Genomic DNA, 14,359 nt, shown 5'->3' with positions numbered 1-14,359 from the left:
TAAATTCCCATAGTGCTTCAGCAAATTTGTGTTGGTTTCCCAGGCTTTCTAGCAAAATAACTTGAATAACACAACAACACACAGCAAGCCTCAAACTAGTCTGCTTCTCAGTGGAACATCCCATGGTGAAAGTAGTTGTCAAGAAAAAGGAATACAGTAGACTGTTTAGTCCCTTGAAAGTTTTTTGTTCTCTCCGTCTGGACTCGAGGCTTCTGTCGCAACCATGCTTCACCAGATCATCATTCAGGCCAAGAGGCGTCCTAGCTTGATCCCCATCTTCATATTTACTGGAGTGGGAGGTACTGGAGCAGCACTGTATGTCTTGCGCCTGGCATTGTTCAATGCAGATGTCAGTTGGAACAGAAAGAATAACCCAGAACCCTGGAACAAACTGGGTCCCAATGATCAGTACAAGCTCTACTCAGTGAATGTAGATTACAGCAAACTGAAGAAAGAAGGTCCAGACTTCTAAATGAAATGTTTCACTATAGAACTGCTTAGAATGAAGTTCTTCCAGAAGCCACCTGCACAATTTTTCACTTAACCAGGAAATATTTCCCCTCTAAATGCACGAAATCATGTTGGTGTATGGTGCTGGGGTTTACACGGATTAATAAAGAGTCTGAAACTTGAAAAAAAACAAAAGAAAAAGGACTACAAATTTATGGACAAGCATGGAACTGGGAAAGTTACCTCCCCTCTCTGTGCCCAAGTTTCTGCATCTGTGAAATGGGGATAATAATAAAACCTCCCTCGTGGCATTATTGTGACTAAATAAGCCAATAAGAAAAGTGTTACATGAAAGTATCCCAAATGTTGGTACCATTGGTACTATTATTAGTTATTGTTACTATTATTGTTATTTCCGTCGTAAAAATGATTATATCAGTGCTAGAGTTCTATTGCTCTATGTGAAGGCTCTACTTTGGAGTCACATTTGAATTGTTACCAAGTGGAATTAACTACCCATAGGGTCTATTATTGGATAAATTGAGCATTTATTCAATCATTCAGAAAGGAAATCCCGGCCAAAAAAAAAAAAAGAAAGAAAGAATTACAAAGGGACTTCCCTGGCGGTCCAGTGGTTAAGACTCTGCACTTCCAGTGTAGGGGGAGCGGGTTCGATCCCTGGTCGGGGAACTAAGATCCCACATGCTGCGGGGCCCCCCAAAAAAGGAAATCCACATCCAAGTCTGGGATCTGGCCTGATTCCTGAATCCACAGGGATCACCTGTGGACAAATAGGAGACCCCTGGGGGACAGGGTCCTTATCACTACAAGAGCCTGTAAGGACCAGGGGGCCTGTGGCTCCATCTGCACCTGTGGAACCAGGCAAATTTCCCTTCTCTGTGGAATCCAGTAGGGAAACGAGTATTTTTAAGGGAACGGAGGGAAAAGGATAATGGTAGCTTTAGCTTGAATCTGAGGCTGCTGTAAGAGAGAATAACAGTGTTGGTAATTTCTCCTTCCAGTTTAAGCACTTTGGTGAAGTGCCTTCCCCTAAATTAAACTGGGAAGTAAGAAAAAACTAGTTCACATGCCAGCATACAGACCCACAGGCCCACTTGGCTACAGATTTCTAGCACACGGGAGTTGTCTTAGAGGAGAACTGGGGAACTGGGCCAGACTGCAATAGCAGAATTTCCCTCCGCTGCAGAAAAAAAGAAAAAAGAAAAAGAAAATGAACTTCAGTCATCTCAGTCAAAAATGTACTGAGGTTTTTTTCCCACATCCTTTATCTCTCTCCTCTGTCTCTTCTTCCTCCTTCTCCTCCTCCTCCTCTTTTTAAGAAAAACTGTGGTAACATATACATATAAAATTTACCATATTAATCATGTTAAAGTGTGTAGTTCAGTGGCACTGAGTACTTTCACATTGTGCAACCGTCCGCACCATGCATCTTCAGAACTTTCTCATCATCCCATCCTGAAACTCTGTCGACATTAAACACCAGCTCTCCATTTCCCCTCCTCCTAGCCTCTGGTATCCACTATTCTACTTTCTGTTTCTATGAATTTGACTGCTCTAGGTCTCTGATATGAGTGGAATCACACTGTATCTGTAGTTTTGTAACTGGATTATTTCACCTAGCTTAATGTTTTCAATGTTCATGTTGTGGCATGAGTCTGAATTTCCTTCTTTTTTAAGACTGGATAATGTTCCATTGTATGTATCACATTTTGTTTATCCATTTATCTGTTGACGGACACTTACGTTGCTTCCACCTTTTGACTCTTGTGAATAATGCTCCTATGAACATGGGTGTACAAATATACATGTTCCAGTACCTGATTTCAATTCTTTTGGCTATATGCCCAGAAGTGGAATTGCTAGATTATGGGGTAAATCTACGTTTAATTATTTGAGGAACCATCACACTGTTTTCCTTAGCAGTTATACTGTTTTCTATTCCCAGTAGGTATGCACCATGGTTCAATTTCTCCACTTCTTCACCAGTATTTGTTATTTTCTGTTTTTCTTTTTTTAAAAAATAATGGCCGTATTAATGGGTGTGAAGTGGTATCTCATTATGGTTTTGATTTGCATTTCCCTAGTGACCAGTGATGTTGAGCATCTTTTCATGTGTTTAGTGACTTTTTGTATATCTTCTCTGATGGAATGTCTATATATTCAAGTCCTTTGCTCATTTTTTAATTGAGTTATTTGGTATTTTATTGTTGAGTTGTAAGAGTTCTTTATATATTTTGAATATGAATATATTATGAATCCCTTATCAGATATATGACTCACAAATATTTTATCCTGTTTCCTGGGTTGGCTTTTCATTCTGTTGATAATGTCCTTTCATGCACAGAAGTTTTAAATTTTGACATAGACCAAATTTATCTATTTTTAATTTTGTTACCTATGCTTTAGGTGTCATATCCACAAAATCATCACCAAATCCAATGTCATGAAGTTTTTTCTTTATGTTTTCTTTGAAGAGTTTTATACCTTTGACTCATGTTTAGGTTTCTGATCCATTTTGAGTTAATTTCTGTATATGGTGTAAGGTCCAACTTCATTCTTTGGCATGTGAATATCCAGTTTTCCTGTCACCATTTGTGGAAAAAAAAAAAAAACCCACAATGTTTAGTTTTGAAAAAACTCATAACTGTGAGGTGTAAAATCTTTTCTCAGTTCTTTTAGTGTTTGCTTTGTGTATATGAAGCTCTGTGAATAGGTATATACACATGCAGAACTGTTATGTTTTTTAAATGAATGATCCTTTATCATTGTGAATTGTCCCTCTTTTTCGCTGGTTATATTCTTTATCCTGAAGTTCACCTTGTCTGATATTAATGTAGCCACTCAGCTTTCTTATTATTAATGTTTGTATAGTATACCTTTTTCCATTCCTTTATATTTAAATTAGATCTCCTGTAGGCAATGTTCGATTGGGTTTTACTTTCTTATCCAGTTTGACTTTTAATTAAAGTATTTTTATTTAATGTAGTTTGTGATATGGTTGGATTTAAGTCCAACCTTACTATTTTATCTTCTACTTGGTTATTTGTATTTTTTTCCTCTTTTCATGCTATCTTTTGGATTATTTTTAGATTATTTTTTCTCTCTATTGGCTTATTATCAATATCTACTTGCCTTATTTTTTTGATGGAGTATAGAGTTCACAATAAGCACCTTTAACAACACAGTCTACTCTCAAATCGTAATAGGCCACTAATATGTACCCTAAGAACCACACAATAGCTGTACTTCCATTTCTCCCTTGGGGTCCTTTAAACAATTGTTGTCATTCATTTTACTTCTACATATATAATAACCCCCACAATACACTGTTATTATTTTTTTCCTTAAATGTTCCTTAAATGGTCAATTCTTTTTAAAAGAAAATTTTAAATTAGGGAGACATTTATTTTGTATTTATACACACATTCACCACTTCAGGGTTCTTTCCTTCGTGTAGAGCCAAGCTTCCAAATGGTATCACTTTTCCTTCAGCCTGAAAAGTTTCCTTTAACATTTCTTATGGTGTAGGTCTCCTGGATAAAAAGCCTTGTTTTGTTTTCATTTTGAAGATTATTTTTTCTAGATATAGAATTCTACTTTACCCTTTTTTTTCCCCTTCCAGCTCTATAAGAACACATTTTCCTTGTCTTCTAGCTTGCATTGTTCCTGACAAGAAGTCTGTGAGCATTCTCGTCTTTGCTCTGTATATGTAATATGTCTCTTTTTCTGCTCCTTTTAATAACTTGTTTATCACTGGTTTTCAGTAACTTGATAATGATGTATTGTGATGTGTTTTTATTTGTATATTTTCTGCTTGGGATTCATTGAGCCTCTTGAATCTGTACATTTATAGTTTCCATTAAACTTGGGAAAGTTTTGGCCATTATTTCTTCAAATAGCATTTCTGTCCCCCCTTTTCTGGTACTCCCATTTTATATATGTTAGACCACTTAATCTTGTTCCACAGGTCACTAAAGCTCTTTTCATTTTTTTCAGACTCTTTTTCTTCTCTGTGTTTCAGCCTAGATAGTTTCTTTTGCGATTTCTTCAAGTTCACTGATCTTTTTTTCTACAGTGTCCAATCTCTTGTAAAACTTGTCCGGTGAATTTTTCACTTCATTTGGTTCCATTGAAATTCCATTCATTTCTTTTTTTATAGTTTATATTTCTCTCCTCAGTATGATCATGTTATCCTTTGATTTCTTAAACATATTAATATGAGCTATTTTATAGTTTTTGTTTGATGATTCCATTATTGCTATCATTTCTGGGTCTGTTTCTTTTGATTAATTTTTCTCCTGATTATGAATCATACCGTCTTGCTTCTTTGAATGTTTAGTAACTTTTGACTGTGATTTAAAATTTTGTAAAACTAATTAATTAGTTTATTTACTTTTGGCTGCATTGGGTCTTCACTACAGCACGCAGGCTTTCTTTAGTTGCGGCGAGCAGTGGCTACCCTTCGTTGTGGTGCGCGGGCTTCTCATTGCAGTGGCTTCTCTTGTTGGGGAGCACGGGCTCTAGGCACAGGCTTCAGTAGTTGTGGCTTGAGGGCTTCAGTAGTTGTGGCTCATGGGCTTTAGTAGTTGTGGCTCGAGGGGTCTAGAGCGCAGGCTCAGTAGTTGTGGCTCAGGGGCTTTGTTGCTTCGCAGCATGTGGGATCTTCCTGGACCAGGGCTCGAACCCGTGTCCCCTGCATTGGCAGGTAGATTCTTAACCACTGCACCACCAGGGAAGCCCCTTGATGTAATTTTAAACTTCACATCGTTTTGTGTCTGGTTTTCATTGTCTTTCTTTAGAGTATTGATGTTTATATTGGCAAGCATTAATTTACTTATGGACTAGCTTAATTTTTTTTATTTTCAAGCTTTGTTAGGTCGAATCTAGAACATCCATTGTTTTAGGGCTAATTTATCTCTACTACTATGGCCTAACTGTTCTGAGGTCTCTAGTAAATGCCTCAGCAGTTGTAATAAGCAAAATAATGGCCTCCCCAAATGTCCACATCCTAATTCCTGGAACCTGGGAATAATTAAGTTAAATGACAAAGGGGAAATAGGGTTTAAGAATTAAGTTTTGCTAATCAGCTGACTTTAAATTAGGGAGATTATCCTGGATTATCTAGGTGGGCTCAAGGGTCTTTAAAAGCTGAAGAGGCGTAAGTCACTTCCTCTTCCAGACCCCCAGATTCCCGTTCTGTTCCCCAGAAAAAAAAAAAAAAAAAAGCTGAAGAGGGAGGCAGAAGAGAGAACCAGAGAGACAGAGTGTGAGAAGGACGCAGCTCAGTGTTGTTGACTTTGAAGACAGAGGAAAGGGGCCATGAGTCAAAAAAAAGTGGGTGGTTCCTAGGAGGGAAAAAATGCAAAGAAACAGATTCTTCCCCAGATCCTCCGGAAAGGAATGCATCATACCCGCATTTGAGTTTTACCCCAGTGAGATCTGTGTCAGACTTCTGTTCTACAGAACTGTAAGTTAATGAATTTGTGTTGTTTTAAACCACTACATTGAGAGTAATTTGTTACAGCAGCCGTAGAAAACCAAGGCAGTGGTCAGTGAGATTTCTCCACACTGACTGGGTGGAACTCAATTGTCTTCCAGATAATTGTGAACGCTGAGAATGTTTCTGTTTATGGCTCCCTCATGGTTCTTTCACCTTGTTTTGTTTCCCTTCCCTCAGGGATTATAGTCCTGCTGTCCAACATCTGAAAATAATTGTATCATATATTTTGTCCAGTTGTCTAGTTGTTTATGGCAGGAAGGGAACAAATAGTACTGGTTATTCCAACATGGCTAGAGGCAGAATATAATGTGTGCAACTCTGCATATTGAGAAACAAATTTATATAGCATGACTTTTTTTTTTAACATCTTTATTGGAGTATAATTGCTTTACAATGGTATGTTAGTTTCTGCTTTATAACAAAGTGAATCAGCTATACATATGTTCCCATATCTCTTCCCTCTTGCGTCTCCCTCCCTCCCACCTTCCCTATCCCACCCCTCTAGGTGGTCACAAAGCACGGAGCTGATCTCCCTGTGCTATGCAGCTGCTTCCCACTAGCTATCTATTTTACATTTGGTAGTGTATATATGTCCATGTCACTCTCTCACTTCGTCCCAGCTTACCCTTCCCCCTTCCAGTGTCCTCAAGTCCATTCTCTAGCTCTGCGTCTTTATTCCTGTCCTGCCCCTAGGTTCTTCAGAACCTTTTTTTTTTAGATTCCATATATATGTGTTAGCATACGGTATTTGTTTTTCTCTTTCTGACTTACTTCACCCTGTATGACAATCTCTAGGTCCATCCACATCTCTGCAAATAGCACTATTTTGTTCCTTTTTATAGCTGAGTATTATTCCACTGTATATATTACCACATCTTCTTTATCCATTCCTCTGTCAATGGACATTTAGGCTGCTTCCACGTCCTGGCTAGTGTAAATAGGTGCATGCATCCTTTGGAATTCTGAGCAAACCCCAAATTTAAAAGATTAACCACAATAGTTTACTCCTTGCGTGTGTAACAGTTTGACATTGCTTCCTCCACACAGTCATTCAGGGACCCAGGATGCTAGGTCTCCCCAGCGCAAGGTGGAACATTGTAACAACAATATAGAGAATTCCTAACGAAAGGAATCATCATAGTTCCCATTCATCGAGTGCTTCCTGAGTGCCAGGCACTGTACTGAGACTCACCATTCCGTCCTCACAACAACACTTTGTGAAGAAGCCAGGGCTTGGAAAGGCTCACGCCCAATTTTGCCCAACCACAAGCCAGATTCTTAATCATTCCACTCTACATCAGCTTCGTGATTTATGCTGATGTTGCGTTCCTGAGAAGTGACAGTTAATTCAAAAACATGTAGAGCAAAAATGAATTTTCTCACCAGAAGTGAAGGGAAAGAAATGCAAGAGAAATGCTCTAGTAGACTGCAAAAGATTCCAGTCATGTAAATGTTTTTGCTCTATTGCATTAATATGAACAGTAAATAAGCAGTTTATGGGGAAAGTTGAATATATTAAAATTTATTCATGGAATAAAATAGCCACCAAGAAAAAAATAGCCACTGACTAATGGAGCACTGGCCAATATAGCCTGCAAATGTGAGTATGCAAGTCTCCATTTTCTACATTATGAGAATTTTAATGTGTGAAGTCTCTCATCACATTACTGGTGTTCCCAGCCAAACAATCCTGTTACTCTTGGTGGCCCTGCTTACATTTTTTCTTAGCGTTTTCATCAGAGAGAAGCATACAGCCGAAGCCTATGACAATACTAATTAATAATAATAATAGTGAAGAGCAAACACTCACGGAGCACTATGTGCAGACACTATTCTAAGCACATGCATTGATCCATTTAGCTTCATGTTCACCCACTAGGATAGGTTCTTTTATTATCTCCATTTTACAGATGAGAACACTGAGGCACTGGGAGATTAACTTCCTACGATGGTTGCTTTTATGTGTCAACTTGGCTGGGCCATGGTGCCCAGATATTTGGTCAAACATTATTCTGGATGTTTCTAAGAGGGTGTTTTTGGATGAGATTTACATTTAAAGCAGTGGACTTTGAGCAAAGCAGATTGCCCTCAATAATGCTGGGTGGGCCTCATCCAATCAGTTGAAGGCCTGAAAAGAATGAAAAGCTAACCTCTCTCTAAGCAAGAAGAAATTCTACCAGCAGGCTGCCTGTGGACTCCACCTGCAGCATTGGCTCTTCCTGGTTCACCAACAGACTGCCTTTGGATTTGAAGTGCAACTCTTTCCTGTGTCTCCAGCCTGTTGGCCTCCCCCATCAGATTCTGGACTTGCCAACCCTGCACAATCACATAAGTCAATTGCTTAAAATAAATCTCTTTCTACATATGTATCACATCCTACTGGTTCTGTTTTTCTGGAGAACCCCAACTAATACACTTGCCTAAGGTTATATACCCATAAATGGCAGAACTGGCTTTCAATCCTGCAGTCTGGTGCCGAAATCCATACTCTTGATGGGAACTGTCCTGTTAGCCCTTGTCAGTGCAGCTGGTAACCTCTATTCTTATGGTAGTAGGTTTTTCCCAATTCTTCAAATTAAATGACCATATCGGTTAAGATAATGCAAATCGCCTAAGAAGCTAGCTGCCATAATAAACAAACCCCAAATTTCAGAGGCCAACCACAATAGACATTTACTTCTTACATCTATCTGTAGCCATTTGACAGGGGCCATCCTGGTTGCTAGGTGACCTTCCTTCACACACTCATTCAAGGGACCCAGCTGCTTGAGGCTCTGCCATTTTCAACACATAGGTTCCAAGGTCACCCTGGGGCTTGACTCCACTCCAGCTAGCCAGAAGGGGAAAGGAACATGGTAGATCATGCATGAGAATTTTTATAATCACTATTGCTAAGGAATTTTTTGTTAAAACAATTTGGCAAGCAGTTTAAATTGTGTTATTCTGAAATTATTTTATGTGCACGTGTGTTGCTCATTCATTGTTCATTTTAAAGAATGTAATTCTTTAAGATGACATTTAAAAGCACATTTTAGGGCTTCCCTGGTGGCGCAGTGGTTGAGAGTCTGCCTGCCGATGCAGGGGACACGGGTTCGAGCCCTGGTCTGGGAAGATCCCACATGCCGCGGAACAACTGGGCCCGTGAGCCACAATTGCTGAGCCTGCGCATCTGGAGCCTGTGCTCCGCAACAAGAGAGGCCGCGATAGTGAGAGGTCCGTGCACCGCGATGAAGAGTGGCCCCCACTTGCCGCAACTAGAGAAAGCCCTCACACAGAAATGAAGACCCAACACAGCCATAAATAAATAAATAAATTAATTAATTATTTTTTTAAACAGCACATTTTAAAGTTGCTCATTTTGCTTTCATTTTATTTCAAAATCCTTAAATTAACAGGGTGTAAAGTGAGAGGCAGGTGTATTTCTTAATGAATCAACCAAATTGACTAGAAGGGTTGTTTATATAGAGCATATTATGAGAGAAGGTTGGCGGTAAAGTTGGGACAAGATTATGGAGGGCCTTGAATGCCAGGCTTAAGTGGCTTGGACTTTTTCCTTTGAGAGATCTCAAATTCTTGTTCCTTCTCCTCTGAACTAACAGCCCTTATTCTCTACACTAACTAATCATAGGTGATGTTCACCAGCACACTTGAGTGTGATAATATTTAACTCATCATTTGTTTTTCATTGCCTCTCCTCCCTCCACACCCACTGCCTGGATAAACTCTATGCATCTCAAGGGCAGGACCATGACTTACACTCTTATTAATGCTGCACAAGCCTAGCAGAGCATCTCATATGTGAAGTTAAGGACTACATTCTGTTGAAATTCAAGAGATGTCCCTACACCTTCAAATACCCCACAAATTGGTGAATGTAACTATGCATATAATTTTCTCCCAAAATGCAATATATTCTAACTGAAAAATATGAATGATGTCTTGAGGCTTCTAATGACTTTATAAACTACCATGTTCTGGTTGGGGTTCTCACCAAAATGACTTACCCAATTATGCTCCCTGGCTTGGGGATTGCATCCTTTAACTGTTTTCACATCATAAAGCCAAGCTGCCATCACATTTGGCATTCTGTTCTTTGAAATGTCTATTATTAGGTGGGGAATCTCTATTTCTCAGGCCTCTTTATTTTCCTTTCACTTCTATCACTAAGACTAGCAGTCAGCTGATATTTTTTAGCACTTTTTTGGGGGAGCAAAGCATTTAAAAAAGATTACATCAAAAATTCATTGCATAAGGAATGACTAGTAGAGAACAAAATCTTATTTGTGCTGGTAGTCAGCTAGGATCACTCACTAGCTGAGAAACTCGCTCCCACCCACGAGCCTGGGACTCAAATTCATGGCTCAGCAAAATTATAAATGACCATACATCATGGATCTGGGATTTGCAAATAATCAAAACCATGTGTGCTGACTCTAGAGATGGTAAGTATCTAGGATATAATAGTAAACGTGACAATAGCATTGATACCACTAGTTACCAAGCTGTGTGACTGTGTGTGTGTCAAACTGGATATATGTCTGTATGAATACATTTGCATACAAACGTGAGTGTGGGCATGTGTGTATTTTCAAGTTCTTCATTGCTACGTAACAAGCTACCTCAAACAGTGGCTTGAAACAATAACCATCATTTCTTCTCTCACTCAGTTCTGGGACTGACTGAGCTCAGCTGGGTGATTCTCACTTGGAGTGGCTCCACGGCTGCAGTCAGCTTGTGAGTGGAGCTGGAATCATCTCAAAGACCTCTTCACACACATGTCTGGGGCTTGGACTGGGAGCACCCAAAAGAGCTGGGAGCTAGGGCTGGAAGATAGGCAGCTCCTTGGGCATCTCTATTTCTATTTGGTTTCTCCATGTGGTCATTCTAGTATGGTGGCCTCAGAGTAGCTGGACTTTTACATGGCAGCTCAGAACTCCAAAAGCATGGGTTCAAGGAGAGAGAGACAGAGACAGAGACAGAAACTGAGAGAAACTCTAGCAAGATGGGTGCTATGCTCTTACAAAATCCCATGCACATAATCATGTATATCTTATTGCTTTTGCCACCTTCCATTGATTAGGAGCTTGTCACAAGCCCCACTCACACTTGTGGGAGGGGAGTGACACAAAGGTATGAATACCAGGAGGGAGGGATCATGGGGTCCCCCTAAAGGCTGTCTGCCACATGTAATGAAATTAAGCAGCGTGTTCCAAATCACATAGCTAGTAAGCCCCACAAATAGGATTTGACCCCTGGCGGTCTGACTCCGGAGTCCCCATTCTCAATTATCATACTAGAGGGACACTTGGTGTGAGTGCATATTTTCAATTGTCATAATCCTCTTTTTAAATGAATACATTCTCTTGTGCATCCTCAGTTAGTAAGAAACTAAGCTGACAGAATCACGCTCCTGAGTCTGCAAAGTTGAAGACCAGCCCCCAGGACATGGTAACTTCATGCAGGTAATGCCACACCCATCAATAAGGCTTCCTTGGTGGCACCTGCTCCATGCTGATACCTTCAGGTCATAATTATATACCTAATATATTTGTATAAACAGAGAAAGAGAGCTTGTCAGAAGACCATACATTTCCTTGGAACATCTTCAGGCCAGATGGCACGTGGGCAGGAACAAACGGGTAATGTTGCAATGGAAGCAACTGGGGGAAAGTCCTGTAGATGCTGGGACTTCAGCCTTGGGAAGGACTCCAGCAGCAGCTGATTCTCTACCATACAACGGGCTGAAAAAAACACATCTCTGTAAAAATAAAGAAAAGCCTAACCGAGTGCAGCTGCCATCCTTCCAATAATTAGATTCGGAGGATTATGCTGAGATGAATGGAAGATATCATATGGTCACTGCTAGAAATATTTGCCATCTTTGTCTAACTGCACTACCAGATACTAGACTTCTTAGCGGACCCACATATGTTTGTTTTTAATTAAAATGTGCTGAATGAACCGTTAGCTACACTGAAATAATGAAGAAAAGCAACACAAGACAAATCGGCTAATTGACAACTCCAAACATTCTATTTTATACCCTTCAGTTATGTTAATGGAGAGTTCCAATATGTTCTAGTTGAAATAATAATTACACAGCGCAGTTACATAATAACCTAAGAGGTAGATAAAAATGTTATAAATAACTACAGCAGCAAAACCCACAAATGGGTCAAAGGATCACAAATTCATTTACTCAGTCTTTATTCCAACAAGTACATGCTGAGTGTATATTGCTTATTATGTGTCAGGCTCTCATAGGTTAGTGCTTATGATGAAATATTCCTAGTGTTTTCAAATACACATTTTTGTTTAAGCCAGCACGTTCTGTGAGTATCGAGGTGCTATGCAGGGTACCTCTCCAACCACATGATGAAACAAAACAGCAAGCAACTCTTGAAAAGGAGAGACCATAATTTTAAGACATTTCAAAAGCTAGTTTATATGAAGGCAGAGAATCTGGCCAAGATCTTGACAAATTACATTTTATTCAGTGCACAAGAAACTAGCACAGCTGCCTGAAGGAAAATGTGTCCTGGGATAGTGTACACAGAGCAAGGCCAAAGGGCAGCCATATTCCAAGTAGACCGTAAACAGGGGACTGATTGGAAGCCTTTCCAAAGATCATGGCAGAATTTCAGCTGTGCGATAACCAGAATTCTGGCCAAAATTGGGAGTGATGGAAACCGTCACATATCTTTGGATATTTTGTAGAGATTAATCCCTTGGCTGGGTCGTCTCTGATGAATGAAGGAGAATAATTCAGAGTCAGTCACAGAACACTCTTGCTCTTAACTGGAGGGGCAGGATATCAATGAGGTAAATTAACTCCAGGGCATTTAGAGTTTATTTACAACTAAACTGCAAAGCCTCCATCTCATCCATATTCAATCAGAGAAAATTGTGGCTCATCCAAGGCAAGACATGAGCCAAATTTGGGGCGAGGCGAAGGGTGACATCATCTGAAAGGGCTGGAAATGAAGTGCAAATTTGAATATCATCTGTATATAAGTGATAATTAAAGCTGTGAGACGCAATGTGCGCCAACAGAGAAAGTCAATACAAATGAGGAAAACAGTGTCCCAAGATACATGGTACTTCTGAAATGGAGATTTTTTAAAAAATAAGGTAGTGGGGACAAGATTTTCTTTCCTCTTGAATGATCTCAAGACAAATACAGGTCACTTGTGAGAAAGACACTCATCTTCTTGCAGAGAGTCACTCAATCACTTGATAAAGTAGAGGAGTTTTCCTGTAAGATTTACATTCCAAGGAAATAAGTTACTTCATTTAGTTTAAGGAAGACCATTCTCTCTCCCCAAATAGATGATTTGGGTAAATAATAACAATGAGAATCACCCATTCAAGCTGACATTTGCTTGTCCTTTTCAAGTTCAGTATTATATTTGGGCAGGAAACACAAGTTGCTTTATCTGGGTGTTAGGTGATTTCATTCATGCAATGAAGAAATAGTTTCTCTTTTCCTAGCTCTGTCTGAACACTGTAACAGTAGCATAACTAAAGGAAATGAAACATGAGTCAAATGAAATGGAGACTAGTTCATAAGGAATTATTCATTACGAAAATGGCAGCTTTTGCCCTAATCATCCCTCTAGAGATCTATGACTTAGGGCTCTCTTTTTCCCTCTCTCTCTCTTTTTTTTTTTTTTTTTGGACTACCAGCTCTCCAGGTCATAGTATCTTCCAAACAACCTGTTCCTCAGTAGCATGGGCTGAGTGTGGAGTGACCCTCACCCTGAGTAATGGGTGTTATGGGATGAATTGCATCCCCCCACAATTCCTGTGTTGAAGTCCTAACTCCCAGTACCTCAGAACATGACTGTGCCTGAAGACAGGGTCTTTAAAGAGGTAATTAACTAAAATGAGGTCATCAGGGTGGGCTGTAATCCAATATATGACTGGTATCCTTATAAGAAGAGGAAATTTGGACACAGACACGCACATAGGGATGACCATGTGAAGACACAGGGAGAAGGCGGCCGTCTACAAGCCAAGGAGAGAGGCCTCAGAGGAAACCAACCCTGCCGACACCTTGACTTCAGACTTCTAGTCTCCAGAGTTGTGAGAAAATACATTTCTGCTGTTTAAGCCTCCCCAGACCATGGTACTTTGTTATGGCAGCCTGAGCTCACCAATACAAAGGGACAAAAGAAGTAGGGCCAAGGATACGACGTATTTTCCATGGAAGATCCTTACCCGGAACCTTTTCTCTCATTCTAATAGACCTACCTCATAGATTTGTTTGTTCTGCCATCATAAGCAACAACAAAAACAAAATTTATTTTACTTCTCTGAGCTTGAGTCTCCTCATTTCAAAACTGGGATGAAAAGTCTTGAATTATTGCTCTGGAAGTAGATTTTCTT

At 39.7% G+C, this 14,359-nt stretch overlaps 1 protein-coding gene and 1 pseudogene across 1 annotated transcript in view; one reads left to right on the top strand and one right to left on the bottom strand.

Annotated features, from left to right (window-relative positions):
• The first annotated feature begins 223 nt into the window (after positions 1-223).
• Positions 224-476, top strand: LOC137772340 (cytochrome c oxidase subunit NDUFA4 pseudogene; annotated as a pseudogene).
• An 11,066-nt stretch (positions 477-11,542) lies between these two features.
• EFCAB11 (EF-hand calcium binding domain 11) overlaps positions 11,543-14,359 on the bottom strand; it is a 177,726-nt gene continuing 174,909 nt past the window's right edge. The window contains exon 7 of the mRNA XM_068541768.1: positions 11,543-11,712. Within this exon, the coding sequence (XP_068397869.1) occupies positions 11,577-11,712 (136 nt within the window). The 3' untranslated portion in view covers positions 11,543-11,576. The remainder of the gene's footprint in view (positions 11,713-14,359) is intronic.

Source organism: Eschrichtius robustus, chromosome 1 (genome assembly GCF_028021215.1).
Source record: "Eschrichtius robustus isolate mEscRob2 chromosome 1, mEscRob2.pri, whole genome shotgun sequence".
Taxonomy (NCBI): domain Eukaryota; kingdom Metazoa; phylum Chordata; class Mammalia; order Artiodactyla; family Eschrichtiidae; genus Eschrichtius; species Eschrichtius robustus.
The sequence above is the reverse complement of the archived record's forward strand: the minus strand, read 5'-3'. Positions and strand labels throughout refer to the sequence as shown.